Source organism: Anolis sagrei, chromosome 1 (assembly GCF_037176765.1).
Source record: "Anolis sagrei isolate rAnoSag1 chromosome 1, rAnoSag1.mat, whole genome shotgun sequence".
NCBI classification, from domain to species: Eukaryota; Metazoa; Chordata; class Lepidosauria; order Squamata; family Dactyloidae; genus Anolis; species Anolis sagrei.
This window is the reverse complement of record NC_090021.1, coordinates 231,101,362-231,122,963: the sequence shown is the minus strand read 5'-3', so window position 1 is coordinate 231,122,963 and position 21,602 is coordinate 231,101,362. Positions and strand designations below refer to the sequence as shown.

Genomic DNA, 21,602 nt, shown 5'->3' with positions numbered 1-21,602 from the left:
TTATATCCCCATACCAAAAAAGGGAAATGCGAAAGACTGCTCAAACGTCCGTACAGTAGCCCTTATTTCTAATGCCAGTAAGGTAATGCTCAAGATCCTGCAAGGAAGACTCCAGCAATACATGGAGCGAGAGTTGCCAGATGTTCAAGCTGGGTTTAGAAAAGGCAGAGGAACGAGAGACCAGATTGCCAATATCCGCTGGATAATGGAGAAAGGCAGGAAGTTTCAGAAAAACATCTACTTCTGCTTCGTTGACTATTCTAAAGCCTTTGACTGTGTGGATCATAATAAATTGTGGCAAGTTCTTGGTGGGATGGGCATACCAAGCCACCTTGTCTCTCTCCTGAGGAATCTGTACAAGGACCAAGAAGCAACAGTAAGAACTGACCACGGAACAACAGACTGGTTCAAGATTGGGAAAGGCGTACGGCAAGGCTGCATACTCTCACCCAACCTTTTTAACTTGTATGCAGAACACATCATGCGATGTGCGCGGCTTGATGAATGCAAAGCTGGGGTGAAAATTGCTGGAAGAAACATTAACAACCTCAGATATGCAGATGACACCACTCTGGTGGCCGAAAGCGAGGAGGACCTGAGGAGCCTTCTAATCAAGGTGAAAGAAGAAAGCGCAAAAGCTGGGTTGCAGCTAAACATAAAAAAACCCAAGATTATGGCAACAAGAATGATTGACAACTGGAAAATAGAGGGAGAAAATGTGGAGGCCGTGACAGACTTTGTATTTCTAGGTGCAAAGATTACTGCAGATGCAGACTGTGGCCAGGAAATCAGAAGACACTTACTTCTTGGGAGGAGAGTAATGTCCAATCTCGATAAAATAGTAAAGAGTAGAGACATCACACTGGCAACAAAGATCCGCATAGTCAAAGCCATGGTATTCCCTGTAGTAACCTACGGATGTGAGAGCTGGACCTTAGGGAAGGCTGAGCGAAGGAAGATAGATGCTTTTGAGCTGTGGTGTTGGAGGAAAGTTCTGAGAGTGCCTTGGACTGCGAGAAGATCCAACCAGTCCATCCTCCAGGAAATAAAGCCCGACTGCTCATTGGAGGGAAGCATACTAGAGACAAAGTTGAAGTACTTTGGCCACATCATGAGGAGACAGCAAAGCCTAGAGAAGACAATTATGCTGGGGAAAGTGGAAGGTAAAAGGAAGAGGGGCCGACCAAGGGCAAGATGGATGGATGGCATCCTTGAAGTGACTGGACTGACTTTGAAGGAGCTGGGGGTGTTGACGGCCGACAGGGAGCTCTGGTGCAGGCTGGTCCATGAGGTCACGAAGAGTGGGAGACGACTGAACGAATGAACAACAACAATATATATACATTGCCTCCCATCATTGGACAGTATGAAGCCACAATGAAACCAACTTGTCCCATCCAAACAAATCTCAATCTGCTCTGTGTCTGGCAAGAAGACTACCTGGGAATTCCTTGCATGCTGTCTGAATTCCAAATGATATTGACAACGTATTTTCTTACTACATCTTTTTGAACATTGCGCATTACCTCCTATGCATTATTCCCTAATAAATGCATATGTGAACCACACCTAGAGAATGGGGTGCATTTGAAATATGGTAATTTTCTATTACATCCTAGGAGAGGGAAAGGGAGCACGGAGGACAGAAAGGACGTCATGTAGATTAGTTACATTCACTTCCCAAGGACATCAGACATGCCCCAACTCTGGCAGTCTTCAGGAGGAGCCTCAAAACGTGGTTGTTCCAGTGTGCCTTCCCAGAATAAGGAAACTCTCAGCAATATGTCCTCTAAATGCACTTTATTACTGATTTAGGTTTGCCTGCACGCCCCCATCCCTCTCTGGAAACTCTATCCCAGTTATATCTTACCTGTTCATGCCCAGCATTATTTTTTAAATTTTAATTATTACATTTGGCCCAGCCATAGGTTTTTAACGTTTGTTGTGTTACTGTCATTGTTTATTGTTTATTTTTTGTTTATGAGATTTATTTTAACTGTTTTGTATTGTTTTTTTTGTTATTGCTTTTATTATTGATGTATTGTGGGCTCGGCCTCTTGTAAACCACACCGAGTCCCTTGGGAGATGGTAGCGGGGTATAAATAAAGTATTATTATTATTATTATTATTATTATTATTATTATTATTATAACATTTGTATGAACTGCTGTTTCTTTAACTCGGGGCACTTATCATGAATTTAAAGGGAGCAAAAAGTGTTAATTATGCTACACAATGCATCCCACTTAAACTCAAACATCAATGGGACATAAGGGTTGTTGCCATTTGCCACAATAGTCCCTTATTCCTAAGCCTTCTATATTAGATTTGAAGAATATGAAGTTCCTTCCACCTGGTTATAGAAATCATGAACTGTTTTTGATGGCTGTATTGTTTTGTCTATGTTGAGGACAGTGTGTTCAAAGTATGGCTAGACTGCTACTGGGTCTTTGCTTCTCTTTCCTGTGACATGACTTTGTTGCTTGTTACTTAATCCTCTTGACTAACACATAAAGAGAATATATGTGTGAGTGACTGTGTGAAGTCCAGTTTCCTCCCTCTTGCTCATGAGCGAAGCATCATGGCCTGACAGTGGCAGAGACCCACACAAGCTCACTAGAAAGGAGAGGAGTTGAGAAAGACAGAAGACAATCCAGATTCCTTTTCTCATTTGCTAGACCTAGGTTGACCTTTTGGCCTTCTGTTATCTTGGCACTGCACGTGTTAGGCGTCTCAAGCGGTCTGTGGTTTAGAAAACGGGAAACATGGTTTTAAACAATTATTGTTTTTTCCACCTGACTGGCTGCAAACTTGTTAATTTTTTCCCCTTTAATGTGCGAAAACGGAGACAGCAGCTGCATGGAAATGAGTCGCCCTGCTATCCCCAGGCCCTGGCTGGCGTTCAGAGTGTGCCGGCCTCTAGCGCAATCACGGCCTTCTATAAATAAAGCCCAATATCTCATCAATGGCAGAACAGCCGTGCTTTATAGAGTCGTCTGACATAAAACCGTCCCTCTTTATGGCCCTCAAACCATTTGCGTCATTTAGCGCAGCTCTGTAAACCTTCTGTTCTCCTCACTATGCCTGTATAGCTGGGAATCTCCCAGTGCGGAAATAGGTTGTGTCTCACGTATTTCCAGCTAGTGACACCTGGCACCAAAATACACCCTGAATAAAATTAAAGGAACCCCTTAGTCCAAATATGAAGCCCATGGTTGCAGCTGGGACACATTCAAGATCATACAGATACATCTTCAGATACTATTTCTCAATGCCCATTCTTCTACTCTTCCAGATGCATACTCACTCCTTTTTGAGTTTGGATAGATCTTTGTAACCCTCCCTTGCTCCCAATTTCTTCTATCAGAACCTGTGAGTCTCTCACAGATTAGCCTATATTACTGCCACCATGTTGTATGAAAGAAAAAAAAATATTTTTGTGCATTGAAGTCATAGGGGTGACTTTAATTTTTGCCTACAAGGCCAATCCACATAACTATTTTTATAGTAGCCAATATAATCTGATTTTTAAACTATAGTAACTTGTAATTTTACCCAAATGGGGCCCTCTCACAAGATTCATCCTCACATGGAAATGAGAGGGAAAGTCACTTTGTGGAGTGCCTCCACCACCACAATGTTAATTATATGAACTCAGTTTCAGACCACTTCCCATTAATCAGTAAAATATGCCTGTTGCTATACCAGTCATTATCATCTTCTATCGAGCCCAAACCTGCTGTTGTTGCTATTCTTGTTCTTATTTTATTTCCTGCCTTTCCCCCAGAACTGAGATTCATGAAAGCTTTTTTAAAAATAAAAGAAATAGAAAACACATCAGTAAAATGTATACAATGTAAAATGTATACAATGTTACTGTTAAAAGTATTTAAATTATCTCAAAAATTAACAGTTTCCGTTAAAAGGCAGTAAGTGAAAAAAACAATAAGCCAGTACCACAGATCATTAAAAGTTCTTTCCTTATAAAAAAAATCATTCCCAGACATCTGGAGAAATGAAAAAAATCTTCACCTGGTGAAAAAAAGATATAAAGGAAGAAACCAGGATGGCATCCTTAGGAAGAGAAGTCCTAAAACTGGGAGCAGCTACTAAGAAGACCCTCTCCTATTGAACATGCCTATGAAGACTGCAGAGTGAAAAATCAATAGGGTCCTTCAGCTAGTAAGTTTCAGATTTAGAGGCAATATTGATGCAGTCAGACAAAATTATCATCAGACATCCTTCCAGCACAGCACAAAGACTAATGAACATTAAATCAACAGCTCTCCACCAACATCTCACATGATACATGCCTAAACCAACCTTACCCAGGTGTTATCCCCACAAATCTGAGAGGGAATCCTAGCACCACATGGAGTATTGGGTATATTGCAGTAAGGATGTGGAAGCCTCTGGGCTTTTTTGAAGTCACTGCTATGAAAGGAGCCCCCGGTGGCGCAGTGGGTTAAAGCACTGAGCTGCTGAGCTTGTTGATCGAAAGGTCGCAGGTTCGATTCCAGGGAGCGGCGTGAGCTTCCGCTGTCAGCCCTTGCTTCTGCCAACCTAGCAGTTCGAAAACATGCAAATGTGAGTAGATCAATAGGTACCGCTCCGGCGGGAAGGTAACAGCGCTCCATGCAATCATGCTGACCACATGACCTTGGAGGTGTCTACGGACAACGCTGGCTCTTCGGCTTAGAAATGGAGATGAGCACCACACCCCAGAGTCAGACATGACTGGACTTAATGTCAGGGGACTACCTTTACCTTTACCTGCTATGCAAACCTGCCACCATATGTGTTCTGCCCCCATGCTATCTTAACTACTTGGAAGGTGAACTGGCTGTGTAAGGAACAGATTGAAGACTATACAGTTGAATCAAACAAGAATTTAGTAACTGGCAAGAATTTTAGACTTGAGTGTCACTACAAAATCTTTATGAGGAGAGGTAAAGTCTTTGAGAGATAGACACAGTTCTGGCCGAAGTGAGGCTCTTAAATCTTTATTTCTTTGTATTGTTTCTTTCTTGTATGGTGTTCAACTGTCTCTTAGATGGTCTCAATATTTAACTCTGATTGGACTTGAAAACAGCTCCAACTTGAATACAGCTCTTACAACTCCGACTGGACATGCTATCGGTAGACCTTCCGGCCATCTTCTTTCTTCACCTTCCAGTCATGAAAGGGCTGACTCTTCCAAGAATCAGAAGTGGCTTGCCTGAGGCTCTGCCCTTGAGGGGATTCTTAAAGGGTCTGGGTGACAGAGGCTTCAAATGCAACAAATGTCTAGACGGACCCCCCCCCCCCCCGAAACTGTACATAAAATATTAATCCTTTTAACTAAAAAGGTCTTACCTAGAGGTAAACAGTGAGGGTCTTCATGAGGCACAACAATATGGCTTTTCTCAAATGAGTGTTACATTTAATTCTGGCCAGAGCACAATGAGGTGTGAAGGTCATGTGTGGACTACCCACTTTATGCAGAGTTTTTCCATTAAAGGAAGAGACCCCCCCATATACCCCAAATCAAGGGTCATATTCTCCAGAACCTCTATATAGTTGGTGAAGGGGGCATAAATAATAGCAAGAGGGGCTAGTTCCCAAAGAGAATGGGGCCACATCTTTGGTCTGTTTTTCCCCTTCCATCTCTCCCCCTTTCTTCCTTCTCCATCAACATGTTGCCCTAGAAAGATCAAAATACTCTGCAGGTGGATCATCCCCACTTTAAACACAAAGTCATGTAAATGTAGCTTCCTAACCACCATCATAAAAAATAATGCAGGGTTAGCAGCGTAGTGTAATGTGGTGCTGCCAAGGTTTGTTTGTTTGTTTCCTTGTTTTGAGGCCCAAATCCACCCTTTCCATCCATTATATGTTGAAAAGGAGGGAGATTGATTTTGCTGGCAGCTTTCAAGAACTGGTAAATTGTCCTTTAAATAAGTTACACCCCCCACCCCAAATGTTTTCTATCAGAAAATATCCATTTTAAAAACATGTAAACAGACATCCATTTCCCCTCAGTATTCTCTGTAGACCAGTGAGGATTGCAGTACTCACGGTTTTATAACACACCCAAACTAATACCATGTCACACACCAACACAGCTATCAACATAACATCCACAGAAACTCAATTCCCTTTTATTTTTCTCCTTTTCAGAGAAATAGAGGACAGAGATACTAGTTGTCCCTCTCCCAGCCTTGCAACTGGAATATTAATGGTGTGTCTTAGGGCGCTTCCACACAGCCTTTAAACCCGTGACAGAGCAGGTTAAAATAACCAGCTTCGGTGTGAGTTCCTGTCTTACTTTCTTACTTTAAAAGGTCTGTGGCTGCCATAACTCCTCTCCTTGCATCCTCCCACTGCTCCCCCATTCTCCTCATACATTATTTTCTCATACCGAGAAGACACGAGGAGAGGCGTTATGGACACCATGGACCTTCTCAAGTAAGCTTTGGGGGGAAATTGGGGGCTGGAGGAGAGGTGGTGGGTGCCCTCCTGCACCTTTGGGCTCCAGTAACCCAAAAGATGCAGGATGGCTGTGGGGACTCATCCCCGGGACTGTGGAAACAGTCCTGGGAGTGAGTTCCCACAGGCCCAATACCTCATTAGACCTGCGCCTTTAAGGAAGGCCCGGATCTAATAACATATTTAATTCATTAATTCAGAACAAACCAAGGAAACCTTGGTTTCTTTTATCATGAGTGGGTGCATGGACATGATGGGAAGCAGCTGAACCTTGATTTGTTCCGAATTAATTTGTTTGGATACTTCTGGTAAAAACCGAGACGCATCCCTTGTTTTGGGAGTGTCTAGATGGGCCCTTAGATGGAGCACAAAACATTCTTTTTACAATAGTTGCATTGTGTTGTTGAAGGCTTTCATTGCTGGCATCACTGGGTTACTGTGAGTTTTTCGGATTGTATAGCCATGCTCCAGCAGCATTCTCTCCTTACGTTCCGCCTGCATCTGTAGCTGGCATCTTCAAAGGTTTTGTTGGCAGTGAAGTAAGTGGATTCACTGCCAACAGAACCTCTGAAGACGTCAGCAGGTGAAACGTTGGGAGAGAATGCTGCTGGAACATGGCCATACAACCTGAAAAACCCACAGCAACACAATAGTTGCATGGTTTCTAGGAACAATTGAAAACTTTACTGTGATTTATAAAGCCATACACACCTTGGATTCAGACTCTCAAAAAGTGCTAATCAAAGTGGAGGTCCATTGACTAGTGCTGGTCCTTATGCCATTGGCTGCTGATCCCCGACAAGTTTCCAGTAAAGAAATACTCAGTGGGAACAAATACAGTTCTGCTATATTGTGAAAAATCCTGCTAGTCTCCAAATCAGACAGCCTGTGAAGCACTGCTCTAAAGGACAATACTTTCTTCTCCTAAGAGACTTCCTGGTGCCTGAGATCTTCAAGGGAGATCCCTATCTCAGGCCCCATCTACATTGCCATATAATTCAGTTTCTGAATCCAGATTTGGAACTGGATTATGTTAGTGTAGATCAGCCTCAGCCTCACCATCCACAATAACTTGTTCAATTGAAAATGAGAAAACATCCTTTCAGGCCATTCCCAGACTGCGGGGCTCCATTCCAAGGCACATGAGCCTGGCTCCCACCCTGTTATCTTTCCGCCACCAGACAAAGGCTTTTTCCCCCAGGCAGGCTTTCAGCAGTTGACCATCTTCTAACTGATTGGCAGAGTACACCTTTTCTTTTAAAATGTGTTTTTATACTCCCCTTTGACTCAATAGTATTTTAATTGTATAATTTGTTTAATTTAGCATGATAAATTTTAATTTGTTTTTCGCTGTACCTGCTTTTTCTCTGGACCTCTTTCAACCTCATTATGGATTTGACTCTCAGTCCTGGGAGAAAGGTAACACGAGTCAATTAAATAAACAAATATGCTTATCACTCACTTACTGCAACTTCCAAGTGATGTCTTGCACACGACACAACCATAACCTCAGACAGAACAGTTATATCTTTCACTGAAGAACAATATATCTCAGTTCAATTACAGTACAATCAAGCTTTAAGGAAACATAGAGAATACCCTGAAGCTACCACTGTCTTTGGGCTGAAAGGGTACAGAAGGAATATCCCCTGTCATATGTGTACAGAATTACCTCCTCCCAAATATGTTTTCTGGACTTGTTAGAACCATCACCTTGTGGGAATAGGAAAGTATAGCAGAGCAGAGACTTCAGGGTCCAGAGAAAATGGAAAAATATGGTAATTTTGGTAGAATGACATTCAACCTAGAAATACGATACCCAGATGCCCCAAGTCAAGTTAAATTCCCACAAACAGCCAAAAATCATATATGGTGATCTTCTTCGAGGAAATCATACTCTCTCTATGGGCAACAGGAAAATCCCAGAGCTACAAAAGTTAAGACTTCTGCAAAGAAAAAGCCTTCAAGGGATTCTGAGCAGCTTATCCCACTTGCAGGGGCAAGCCCCAAAGTATATTTTCCATCAGAGTGGGATATTGCTGCAGATTAGTGAGGATCAAACAAAGGATCCTTCTCAGAGGCATCTCAGCCTGAGCAGCTTTCTGGTAACATTTTCCTGTTGACTCATCTGTGCTCGCATCTCAACCTTTGTACCATTTGACAAGGAGCTGAATTTGTCCCCACATAAATGAAAGCTATACTCCAGCCTCAGAGGTAATGCATGGAGAGCAAGGCTCAAAACGCGTGTGGGAGTGGGGGTGGGTGATGGGGTCAGGTTGCCCCTTGGCACCAAAGGCAGGCACTCAGAATGCATGCACCTGCTGTCTCCATCCGCCAAGCAGGAAGAGCGGTTTGAAGGAGGCTCCTTGGGCCCAGTACGCACACATTCCCTGACAATATTACAGACAGGCTTATTAAGTGTGTAATATTAAATTAACCCAGATAAGAGCGTAAGAGCTTTTAAAGTCAATTCATTAAATATAATTATGAAGATAGCTTTTTTATGCGTGGCAGCAATCTGATCTCAATCACAGTGACGGTGCTGAGCCTGCAGCCCCCACGGCATCTCTGCTCCCTATTGAGTTTCTTCTGCAGCCATGCCATTGCTCCTAAGGAATGGGGATGACTATTCACCCTCTCCCTCTCTGGCAGTTGAGGACCAGCATACCACATGAACCCTCTTAGTTGTTCCCTGGCTGCCTTTATGAGCAGATGGTTCATTTCTCATTCAGGTCTCTGTCATACTTGAGGCCCCATCACTACTGTTCTAGACCTGGACTGTGTGGATTTTTCTCCGCTTAGATTTGAGCCTCAACTGAAACCTGAAGGAGAAGCAGAATGAGAGAAATGAGCTGCTATATCTTGCATTTGTCTTCTCCCATGTGGAATAAAAACTTGGATTTCTGCTCAACAGGGCACACTCTGACCCAGCATACACACACCCTGAAAGAAAAATGCCCCCACACTTCCAGCCAAATGCTTCCCCCCACCCAAGAGTTAATGAGGCTTTCGCTCTCCCAAGGCTGCTTGCGCTCCTGCCCCAGTTAATTAACTGTTCCTGGGGAACAATTAATATCTGTCAGGAGACGTGGGGCCCATGCCAGCCACTCTGCCAAGTTTTACTCAGCAGAGATCAAGGGAACAGAACGATAGAGCCTATCCTCTCCTATATAGCTGGATGTTGGATTTGGAACAGCCCTACACCATAGATAAGGCACATATTTTGCTAATCCTCAGTCAGTGGTAGGACCTAGTTTCCCAATAGTATTGACGGTGATACTGGTCTTCATGCAACTGTGACAGCAAACTTTACTATAGCTAGGTTTACAACAAGTGGAAGTAGGGAAAGACTGGTCCATGCCTTTGAGAAAACACAGTGAGTTTACAATTCTAACAGAAGCCCCCCCCCCCCCTACAATTCCAGATCTACTTAAGTAGAGGCAGCTTAGACAGATGTTGGTGTTAATAGAGTTCCCCAATTGAAAGCTGGAAATGATTTTTGCACCTTTAATGGTTGTATAGAAGAAGGATCCTAAGCAGATGTTGCTTTGTGGCAAAATAAAGTAGCAAGCTGAAATTCCCTCTCGAGTTTTTATTCTGGCAACCTTATAGTGCAGTCAATGAAACCTGAAGGCTGAGAAGGAATGAGGTGTTGGAAAGCAAATTGGGTCCTGACAGAATAGACATGTATATATCTACCCAAGTGACCAATAATGAAAGCAACATATAAATAATTATTGAAAAAGATCTGCAGTAAGATTAAGTTCCCTGGTGGTCAGTAGTTTCTATGTCAGTAGAATGGCAGATCTTGGGCTTGAGTCCTGACTGTAAAAGAGCAAACCAAGGGACTGAGTCCCACTCCCAAAATATGTCTAACACCTTGGATAATTCATTTTATATTTCAGACTAAAACCTGGAATAATTAACCAATCCATTGACTTGGAAGCAACCAACCATCACTGCTTTTTTTTCGTGTCAGGAGCAAACACGAATGTTAGGTGGTGTGAGAGAACTGGCCGTCTGCAAGGACATTGCCCAGGGGATGCCTGGATGTTTTAATGTTTTATCACCCTTGTGGGAGGCTTCTCTCATATTCCCACATAGGGAGCTGGAGCTGACAGAGGGAGCTCTTCCGCGCTCTCCCCGGATTCTTCAGTCCTACCGGCACAAAGGTTTAACCCACTGTGCCACCGGGGGCTGAGGTTGGAAGATATAATGACAAGTTTCTTTTTTAAACAAAATAAAGAGTCTGGACACTCTAGATTCCTTATTCCACCAGTCCCCTAGATGGCCCCCTAGGAAGAGCCAGGGCTAAAGTCTAGAATATCTTCACTTACTGCCTCTACAGAAAATGTCCGCTTATGTTAAGGTAATATGAAACAGCTAGGTGTGACATGAGGGGGAAGCAAAGAGGAAGAAAAACCACAAGCATTCAATGAGTTGCCATAAATTGTGGGTCATTGCATCTACAGAAGGAGTGCAGTCTACCCTTGGGGGAGCCCACCTCTACTTCCATGCCATGCAGGGCTCAAGCAAACAAACACCCAGAGCAACAATCATGCATCTATGCACAGACTCAGCATTGATTAGTGGCTACAAGGAAAGGGCTCAGAGGCTGGAGGCAGCATCAGCTCCTGGGACCAGTTACTTATTCAGATGCTTTGGACATAGATTCCCTCTCCTTGCTGGTTGCTTATTTGCATTTTCTAGCCTGCAGGCTGCTCTGATGGATGGACCACAGCATCAGCCTTCTATTATTACAGAACCAAGGCCAAGAACCCTTCTGTGGCTACAATGAAAGCTTTGATCCCTATTGCTCTCACCCCTGCACTAGAGTAGCCGAAGCTTTGAGATCGAGAGGGCACAGTCTCCAGATGCAAGAAATAAGGAACGTAGTGTAGTATGTCCCTGCCACCCCTCCCTGGCAAGGGCATGGGATTAATTAACTGCCCTGAACTTGCAAGACCTCATAATTGCAACAAAGGATTAATAGAAGAGGTAAAACTAGAATGGAGTAAGATTTATCAGTGAGGAAAAGATGGAAGCATAGACTACGCTTGCCTCTATGTCACTCATTCTCATGCCAAAGAATAGCTCACACATGCATGATCATTCATTGATTGTACAGTCAAAGATGACTTACTTGTGTGAATGTAGTCATCATAAATTAATTGCTGTAGCCATTATCAATTAATTGTCCCAGACAGAACTTTTCTTTCAACCAATGCTACTGATTGAATTCTTTCTAAGAGAAGGAAAAATCACTACCTGAAAATGAGAATCATCATGGACTAAGTAGTCAATGACGTATGCATACATGTGTGAATGAGCCCGGAGAGAAAGATGCCAATATGAACCAGCAGATCTTAAGGGGTTTCAAGACACTGTTTGAAGCAGCAAAGAGGAAACACAAATTATTTTCTACTTTTTCACCTTTGTGGTAAAGCAACAGGGTAGTTCCTTTATTACAGGTTCTAACAGCAAGTGGACCATATGGTCACGAAAACATCCACAAACAATATGCTAAATTATTATTATAGTATACTCAGCTTCTGTGGGCTTCCTAGACTCTTTTTCATGAGATTAATTAATTGTCATGCCATGTCCATAATAGAGAACTATGCTAACAAATGTTTTCAGCACTCTAAAGAGGGATTGGGTTTAGGTAATATCAACTCCCAAACAAGTGTCAAGGGATACAATAAAAAAGATGAGTATGTGATCTTGGGCCAGTCACACTTAGTCTTGTTTAGCCTCACCATCTTCACAGTGTTACTATGACAGTCAAAGAGGTTAGAGGGATAAAGCTGGGCATGTCCTAAGATCTTTGGTGAAAGGAATGAAGGAAGGGATACGTGCAATAAACAAACTAGATAAAAAGTCACGCATAACAGGCACCATAAGTCCTGTGTGCCAATCTGGGGCTAGCAACAGAATCTCCTAACATGCCTAGAAAGAAGAGGCAATGGATGTTAATTTGAACAAACACAGCAAGGCAATCATCCTTAAATCAACCTTTCCCAACCAAGTGTGCTCCAGTTGTGTTGGACTACAATTCCCAGAAGCCCCCAGTATATTACTAAACATGAAACCTGTGCTCATGTTGTTTGAGAAAGAGGGGACAGAATTGGAATTACAGTGTTTCCAAACTGATGAGGGAAAGGACAGAGTGCCTCAGGGAAAGAAAAGTGCCTTTTGGGTAAAGATGGCTCCCACCTTCATTTTGATAGCCTTTGTTGAATATCAAAATTAGTAGGAGAGAGGTGTCGCTGCTCCAAAGCATTGCTGGCCAAAGCATTTTTGAAACATAAAATATCTTTAAAACCACACAAAAAAGCTTTAAAATTGAACTTGCTTAGTATTTTTTGGGGGATTATATCTTCGCTCAGGTCAATCTGTGTTCTTCCCCAAGCTTGGACCAATTAATCCTCCCAACTTGTCACCCACATTGGTGAGACTGCCTATGGTCTCTTTTTCTCACTTTTCCCTCCCTTGTATAGGCCAAGGTTAGGGAAATGGATTGTGCCACTGCCTCCAAACAGCGGTGGTTGGTGGTCGAGGAGCTGCATCAATGGGCAGGCAGGAAGCGGCAGGTGGAGGGGGAGGCAGCGCAGGCAACTCATTTACCCGGTGTAAAAATAGGCTGGAAAATGTGACATTTATTAAGTACGATTGTGGAGGAAAGGTCATCGCCAGCCCCAGCACCGAGACGGGGTGCCGCTGATTATACAGCTGGGGAACAAGGCGGCAAAGCCAGCCTAAGCAACAGCAATTTAGGGGAGGAGGTGGAGAGGAAGAGAAATGCGTGTTCTTTTGTGCCTCGAGCCCAACAATACTCAAGGCAGTGCTGCCTTCTTTTTATTGCCTTGTTGGGATCAACATCTGCCAACGCCCTATGACCCTAAGCACCCAAACCCCTATTCCCCATTCCATTGTTCAGGAGTAAGCCAAACAAAGCTAGTGGATGCAGCAGTTACCATCATCCCCACCAAACCATTTCAAAATTGTGTATCATGAAAACCCCAGCACTTTTGTGTGTTCCCTTCTCATGCTCCCATCAAAGTCTTCTGATGTCTTGTAAGCCTGACCAGCAGCATTTTAAATGTCTGAACACTTCTGGCACCCCCCCCCCCCCCACCTTCTACTTCTGACTATGTCAGATAGGTTCCTCACTGAGCCTGCATTTTTCACATGGCACTCCTTCCAATTACCCCATACCGAGAAACACATAATAAAAGAGGAAAAGTCATGACATATTTGGTGACCTCTTCTACAATCCCCTCCCCCCTGGTCAGGTGAATAAGTTGGGCATCAAGACAGACAGACAGACAGACAGATAGATAGATAGATAGAGAGAGATCAGACCAAAAATAACCCTCTTTGACATCAGTTACAATTTTTAAAAAATGCATTAGGTTCTCCTCTCAAGTACTGGAAGTAGAACCCCTGCAGAGCAGGTGACAAATGGGTAATTTGTCTTAGCCTTAGCACATCTCATTCCCACATATCTCCTTACATGCCCATCACACTCCTCACTTCAGTCCCCATTACTACCACATGCCCTGGCCTTGACAGCCTCTCCACCTTGTATCCTGCACTGTGCATCCTTGAAAAGCTCTTCAGGTAGCCTAAAACATCACAGAAAAAAAGTCTGACACCCAAGGGTCAGCACCAAGACCATTTGTCCTGCAAAGAAGACCGCTTCTGCAGAGTTGGAGGGTGGGCAGAGGGAGTAGCTACAAAAACAAAGAAACTGGGGCTCAAGTCTACTTCTAACAAGAATGTCTTAGAGGCAAAATGCAAAGTACTATAACCTGAGACACCAATGTATTTTGAGATAAACCCCCAACCAAATTCTGAGAGCTAACAGACAACAATTTTGCGACCTCCTGCTTCAAGGCAAGCATCTTGTAACCCCAGGGCAGGAATACCAAGAAAGGAGGGGTTGAAAAGCAGTGTGCAGCCGCTGGGCCTTGACTTCCCCCAGCTGGTGTGGGGGAGGGCAGAACTGCCAGGGAATCTCCTGTCCATCCGAGTACAAAGAGCCAATTGATTTTCCCAGCACAATTCAAGCAGCAGCACAACCAGTCTAGGAATCCAAGGCTCAGGGTGGGTACACAGATGTATTCAGTGACCACTGCAGGACAGGAAGGGGTGTCCAGTCGGTAGACTACTTTTTAACCCATTTTCCATCACCACCTCTCTCTCTCTCTCTCGCACACACACACATACACACAGAGGCACCACAGCTTCATCGGAGCAGAAGGTACACGGCAGTTAGACCAATGCCAAGAATCTCTAGCTGCAGTTCAGCAAATGGCCCACCAAGATTTACTATGCTAGCTGGGCTTTACTGCACACGAGATGCTTACGCTGGGGAATCTTCCCGGCGGCCCCTTAATTTGCCATCCCATAAAGAATGTGGATTTGTGACGCTAAATAGAGGGAGATCATTTACCGAGCACAGCTCTTACTTACAAGATCTTTAAAGGGGATTCATCATGCGATGCAACGACGTGAAAGCAGTTCAGCGGCAAGGCAAGAGAACGGCCACGACAATGGTAGGCAGGTTGCAGCAGAAGCTTCTTCCAAAGGAGAGCCCAACTTGTACTAGCTTCCAGAGTGGATTTTTTCAAACTGTCATTCAGCTCCAAATTTTCTCCCTATGCTCTATATCCTTCCATTTATACTTCTGTCTCAAATCTCTTGAGCTACAAATCCCTAAACGGTCAAGAACAAAGATTTGCAATGTTGCACAGCACCATTACAATGCCTCCAATGTGGAGAGAGGGTCTATTCACAATTTTCTAAATCCATATATCAAAACCTTGCCTTTGGCACTTGGATTCACCAGAGGAACAATCCCCATCCATCTCCCAGCATGAAGAAATATCTTCCTCTTTTCATTATGGCCATGGTTGTATATGTGATTTTAGTCTACAAGTACAGTATTTAGATAGTACTTCCTCAAAATTAAGTATCCTGAAAATCGGAGCTTTAATTTAAATCATAATTTACTACTCAAGTTTCTTGTTTTTGTGGGGTGGGAGGTGGGGATAAAAATAAACTTGCATATAGAAGCAATGTTTCGCAAAATCCTAGGGTGAAAAGGCAGCAAATACAATCATGGGATTTACAATATTTTCTTTGTTTGTTTCATTTGATTGTTTGCTTTTTACTGGAGAGCAGCTTTTGGACTGCTAATTTCCTTTGAAATGTGGTGGGAAATCAGGAAGTATCCCAATACATCATTTGCCCAGGGAAATTCCACCCACGCCACTGCCCTGAATGGCTGTTTTCCTGAACTTCCCTCTCTGTGGAAAGCATAAGCAGTGGGTAGGCTGATTTGGATCAGGAAAAAGTGCAGGGAGGGGAGATGTTATACACCCCCTTATTTCCATGTTGATGTTATGAAAAATTGGCAGCCTCTGCCTGTGCAGCTGTGTTTCAACAACAAGAGCCATAATAATATTTTTTAAATTGAAAAAAAATGGAAAAGATTTGGGCACAGCATATAGTTTGGCCCTTAGAATCCCGAGGAATACAGAAAAGAGCAGTAGAGAATGGAGCAGGTGGCCAGGAGGCAGGACCAAATTTACCAAACTATATAGCCTGCAGGATTCTTTGAATCTGCACACAGAAGTTTCAGAGGGGCCCAATGCCCCCCTGAAATGTACTGCAATTAGTCATTTTCAGCCTTTTTCTCCTCACTCCAGCCAGGTACTCTGACAGATCATGCAACAAAGCAAATGGAAGAACCCTTGCCAAATGTAGGGCAAGGAAGTCCTACAGATCTCTGAGAAGACATGTTCCAGGAGCCCAAGCTCTGTCTTCCTGGCTCTGCTATTTCAGGCATACATCCTCACAACAGAGGCTTGAAAACAAAGTGGCAAAGAAGCCAATCTTTTGGTCCAATTGGCATGTGTGTTCATGCTTCTGTGTGTGTACATTCTCACATTTGTATGTATCCTCCTCCTGGCCTCACCTTCCAAGTTTCTCTCTGCCCTACACTCCCTCCTCCCATCCCTCCACACAATCACACACACACACACAGAGTGATCAAGAGGCGAACCAGCCTCCGTTGTCCGCAGGAGCTCATTTCCAGAGTCATTACAGTCTGAAAAGGGTCCCATCAGGTATTCCGCCCGCTCAGCACATTTATTTCCCCAAACCACAGCAGGGATTTGTGATTTTCAGACTCAATATTAGACCAAGCGCAGAGCTGGCTCATTCCACCCAGTAGGAAGCTTCCCTGTCAGTGTAGGCAGAATGATACCAGAAAGTGCAGAGAGGATGGCAGATTGGGTTGCTAGGCTGCCCTGGATGGGACAGTGGTAGTGCCACCCTTGCACTAAGTTGGGAGCAAAGTGTTCTTGAAGCTGGAGAAAGTTGGAGAAAGCTCCTCATCTCCAAACCACTGAGGGTGTGTTAAGCACAGAAATCTCTAAGAGAGCCTGTGGCCTTCCTCTCACAAGTTGTACATTACACATTTCCCGCCAGACTCTTTATGCCATGCTCATGCCTACTCAAGAAATGAAAGAATTGTCCAGACTCTGAAGTGGGTGATTCCCAATGAGTGCCCAGCCAACTTATATGCGCTGTATAAAACTTGCCTGGTTGGCCTGGTCTCCAATCACTTATGTTTTTGAGCAGCTCACATCCACCAAAAGGTTCTCTCCTAGAATGGACCTGATTAGGACACAAGCTCAGAACTGCATGGAAGTTGGATGCTAAAAACTCATTCAAGAGAAGGAAGAACAGGAACTCACCACTGTGAAGTTCTCCGCAGAGCAATTCTCCCCACTAAAGCTGCAGTTCTTGAGCATCTCGTCAAGCTGGTGCCCAGTGCGGTTGACAATGTCAGCCATGTCTGGGTCCGGGTAGAGCAGGTCAGAGGCCTTGTGTCCGTCTCGGTCCTTGGGGGGCAACCCAGTCATGTTGGCCAAGTGGAAAATGTCAGCGTCAGTAAGAGCTGAGTGCCGGAAGCGATTGATGTTGCAGATGGTGACAGCCGGGAAGACCATCCTTTGGGTGGCTTCCTCGTCCAGGGTGGTGACGTGGGGGTGCTCCAGGTAGAAGAGTGCCGACCGGGCCGCTTGGTACAGGAAGAAGGCCAGGGAGGCTACAAAGGCCAGGGCCCAGAGGGCCTGCCGGACCCCCAGTCGCCCCGAGCGACAAATGTGGCCAAGGCCGTGCAGGGTGCTGGCCCCGGCAAAGGCGGCCAGGTTCCGGCGGTGTGGCCGTCTAGGCTCTTCTAGCAAGCTCTCCTTGTCCCCTTCCTCTTTCGCCGCCTGCTTCTCATCCTCCTCTGCAAATTTGATTTTGCAGACAATCTCAATCGGCATTTGTGCCGAGGCACCAGGCAGCACGCTACCCCCCCAGCGAGGGGAGGCAGCGGGAGCCTGGGGTGCCCGGCACCGGCCGCTCTCCGCCTGATGCTGCAGGACGCCCCTCAGTCAGGAAGCCCAGCAGAAGAGGAGGAGGAGCAGGAGGACCCCGGCCTCTCTGGAGCTCCTGCTGCCGTTGGGCTCTTCTTGTCTCACTAGTGATCTCCTCCCGGTGTTCCTGCCGCCTTCTTATCTGCACAAGCCCAGCTGCCAGGGCTGCCCGCTGCTGCTGCTGCTGCCGCCGTTCCCGGTGCTGCTGCTGCTGCGTGTGCCGCTCCTCCGCTCGCCCGGTTAAGACCCCACCAGACACAGGCAGCATTTAGGCATCGTGTGCTCGTAAAATCCAGGGGATACTTAATAATTCAAGGCATGTCAACATTATTTCATCCTCAAATAAAAAGAGGAGGGGGAGGAGGGAAGAGGGAGCGCTAGTGAAGAGAGAGAGGCGAGGAGGAAGGCAGAGCCCGGCAGTCCCGCTCTCGGGAGTGAGGCTGGAGCCACTTGTTTGAATGGCTCGCAAGCTGACAAAGTCTGTGCCAACCCCAAAAAGGGGGCAAGGGCGACCGGCCGGCCTCCTCCGCCTGCCGTGGGGTCTTCCCGCTTGAGGTTCCCTTCCTTGGCTCGCTTGACACCCACTTCCTTTCCCAGTTGTGCCCCCCGACGGGCGGACAGCTCCCGCTTAAGACCCCTGTACCTTCTTTCCTTCCTTCTCGGCGGACCTCCAAGGGCTCCTTGCCAAAGACTGAAGCGGAAGAAGAAGCGGGAGAAGGAAAAGGATGAGAGGGAAAAAGTTGAGAGAGGGAGAAAGCGGCGGAGGGGGGAGGAGGAGAGGGGGGAGCGACGCAAGCAGCAGCAGCTCCGGGTGGGGGAATCCTCCTCGCGCGTCGCTGGCGAGTGGTGCCCGGCCCAATGGGCAGCCAGGCCACGCGCCGCTCGCTCGCTCGCCCCCCCTCCCCCCAGGGCAGACTAATTGGAGCAGGCGCGGCCCAGCGAGGCGGGGAGGGGAGCGGAAGCGCGGAGGAGACGCCCCCTCCCGCGATCCATCGATCCCGCTCCCCGCGGAACAAACAAGAGGCAAAAAGTGAATTGATCGGCGGAGGGAGGGAAGGAAGGAAGGAAGGAAAGAAAGAAAGAAAGAAGGCAGGAGGAAGGCTGCGCAGCCGGCGGCGGGACTAGGGCGGCACTGCCCGGCAGACCCAGCTTGCAGAGGCAGCACGGCAACCCGCCCGCTTTCCCGCTGCACCATCGATCGCTCCTCTGCTCCGCCCAGCCCCGCTCGAGGACTCGGCTGTTTGGTGGCACCCGTCCGAGGGAAGCCCCCGGGGGAGCCGTCTTGGCGCGGGGCCACCTCCGCCGCCACGCGAGGGCCGCCGGGCAGCCCCAGGCCACGTGACCCCCAGGAGAGCGGGGCGGAGCAGGAGGGAATAGGACAGGGGGGTGCCAAGGGCCCGGGGACCCAGGGGCTGCCTGCCTGCGAGAGTGGTGGAGCCTTCTCTTCTGGGGCTTTTTCAGGGAGCCCCCGGTGGCGCAATGGGTTAAACCCTTGTGCCGGCAGGCCTAATGACGGACAGGTCCACAGTTCGAATCCGTGGAGAGCGGGTTGAGTTCTCTGTCAGCTCCAGCTCATTGCGGGGGCATGGGAGAAGCGTGCCACAGGGATGGTTAAAACATCAAACATCCGGGCGTCCCCTGTGCAACGTCCTTGCAGACGGCCAATTTTCTCACACCAGAAGTGACTTGCGGTTTCTCAAGTCGCTCCAGACACGAAACAAATCAGGGGCTGTATGGCCATCTGTCGGGGTACTGAATGTGTCATCCTGCATATCAGGATGGGGTTTGGACTGGGGTCTCTCCTAACTCTATGATTCGATAGGCCGAAATATGGCTACAAATAGATCCAAAATCGGGCCACAGGGCCTTCGGTTCTTCCCACGGTTGTGCTTTGAGCCCCATCTCCACAAGCCACTGAACGCAGCTTCCAACAGGGATTGAAAAAAGCGGCGACTACATAGGAAATCCTGGCACCGTTTTGAGGCCCGGATGGGGATGGCACGAACCACAGCGCGCTCGTGCACGTGAAGGCCTTTCTTGGGCGCGCTTTCCGTGGGGGCCGTGCTGGCGCTTCCCGGCCGCCCCTTTGCCAAGGGCCGCAAAGGGTTCCTTGCAAGGGACTCCCGTGGGGAAATACGGAGGCCCCGTTCGCCCCCGTGTCCACTTTTCCCGTCACAACCGGGAGTCACAGCGGCCTTCGCTCCGATGTTGACAAGAAGCGCGTTCAAATACGTCTTCGCTCCCTGTGGTCGGCTGCCACGTGCGCACACGTCCCCCCCGTCTCAATACAGGCGCGGAAAGACGTTGGGACAGGGCCGTTTGAACAAAGGGGGGGGGGGAGGGAAGAAAGGGAAGGGAAAGAGGCAGCCTGGCCTCTCTTAACTCCGTGCTGCTCGCAAGCAAGGCCTGGGCGAAAGAAGGCCGCTTCAGACCTCGCGACGGCGAGGAAAAGCGCTGCCTCGCGCCTGCTTAGCCCCCCCCCCCCCCCGATCCCGCAGCGTCTTTTAGCGGCCGTCGAACCACCGTCACTTCTTCTGAAGCAGGCACGCGCGGGGGCAGCGCTGTCAATCACCGTGCCCTACCCCAGCCAATCAGCGAAGTGTATTTGGTGCCTGTTCCCACCTCTTCGCGAAGGCGGGAATGACAGCTGAGGAGCCGAAGGCGCGAGTTCGGGGCTAAACCAGGTCTGGGCAAACTTCGACCCTTCAGGTGTTTTGGATTTCCATTCCCACCATTCCTGACCGCCTCAGGCCCTTTCCTTTCGCTTAAGCGGCTGAGGGGAAAAGGAAGGGGCCTGAGGCGGTCAGGAATGGTGGGAATTGAAATCCAAAACACCTAAAGGGTCGAAGTTTGTCCAGGCCTGGATGAAACCCTGCGGAAAAATGGGGAAAAAGAAATCAACATGCAGACCGAGAGGAGCCGAAGCCTTCCTCAACCTGCTTCCAGTCCTTTGAGGAAGGCACTACTGGGCTTTGGGTTCCTCGATATTCCGCGCCTCCCATTGTTTTGAGGGGAAAGCATAATCCCAGGCGTGTTTCACATCATGGGGATCCGCGACCGTCTCCCCCAAGACGTAACAGCAATACACTCGCAGCTAAGGAAGAGCAGCTGGCGTCGCGGTTTGAGCACTGAGGCCGCGCGCGGTCCGACTCCCTCCTCGGCCTGCGGGGCTCGTCCTCGCGCTCTCGGCTCCTCAACTGACATTCCCACCTTCGCGAAGAGGCGGGAACAGGCACCAAGACCGCTGATTGGCTGGGATAGGGCACGGTGGTTGTCATGCAGGGACACTCCAAGTACACAAACTTAGGAGTCCCCTCGACGGGCCAATATAGCCATGCAAGGAGGAAGCCATAAGTGGGATTCTTACTACAAAGGCTTTATTGTGGGCCTAGCCATACCGACAAACCAAAACAGCAATGCAATCAAAGGGTTTATGCAACCCCCAAAGGCGCTGAAGGGTTTTAATTTTTGGCATACACATTCTCATTGGTTCCCAAAGACAAATCATTTCATTGGTCTACACTAGCTATACAGTTGCTCATTGGTTGTTTATGATTTTGTGCAGTGGGTTAAACCGCTGAGCTGCTGAACATACTGATTGAAAGGTTGGTGGTTCAAATCCGGGGAGCAGCATGAGCTCCTGCTGTTAGCCCCAGCTTCTGCCAACCTAGCAGTTTGAAAACATGCAAATGTGAG

At 47.0% G+C, this 21,602-nt stretch overlaps 1 protein-coding gene across 2 annotated transcripts in view; it reads right to left on the bottom strand.

Annotated features, from left to right (window-relative positions):
- Nucleotides 1–21,602, bottom strand: part of ASIC4 (acid sensing ion channel subunit family member 4) — a 321,232-nt gene that overhangs the window by 101,171 nt on the left and 198,459 nt on the right. The window contains exon 1 of one of the 2 annotated variants that reach the window (XM_060772848.2): nucleotides 17,238–18,759. The exons of the other annotated variant lie outside the window; for it this stretch is intronic. Coding sequence (XP_060628831.1) covers nucleotides 17,238–17,813 — 576 coding nt within the window. The 5' untranslated portion in view covers nucleotides 17,814–18,759. Of the gene's footprint in view, nucleotides 1–17,237; nucleotides 18,760–21,602 lie in introns of those variants that run through there. 2 annotated transcript variants of the gene reach the window in all.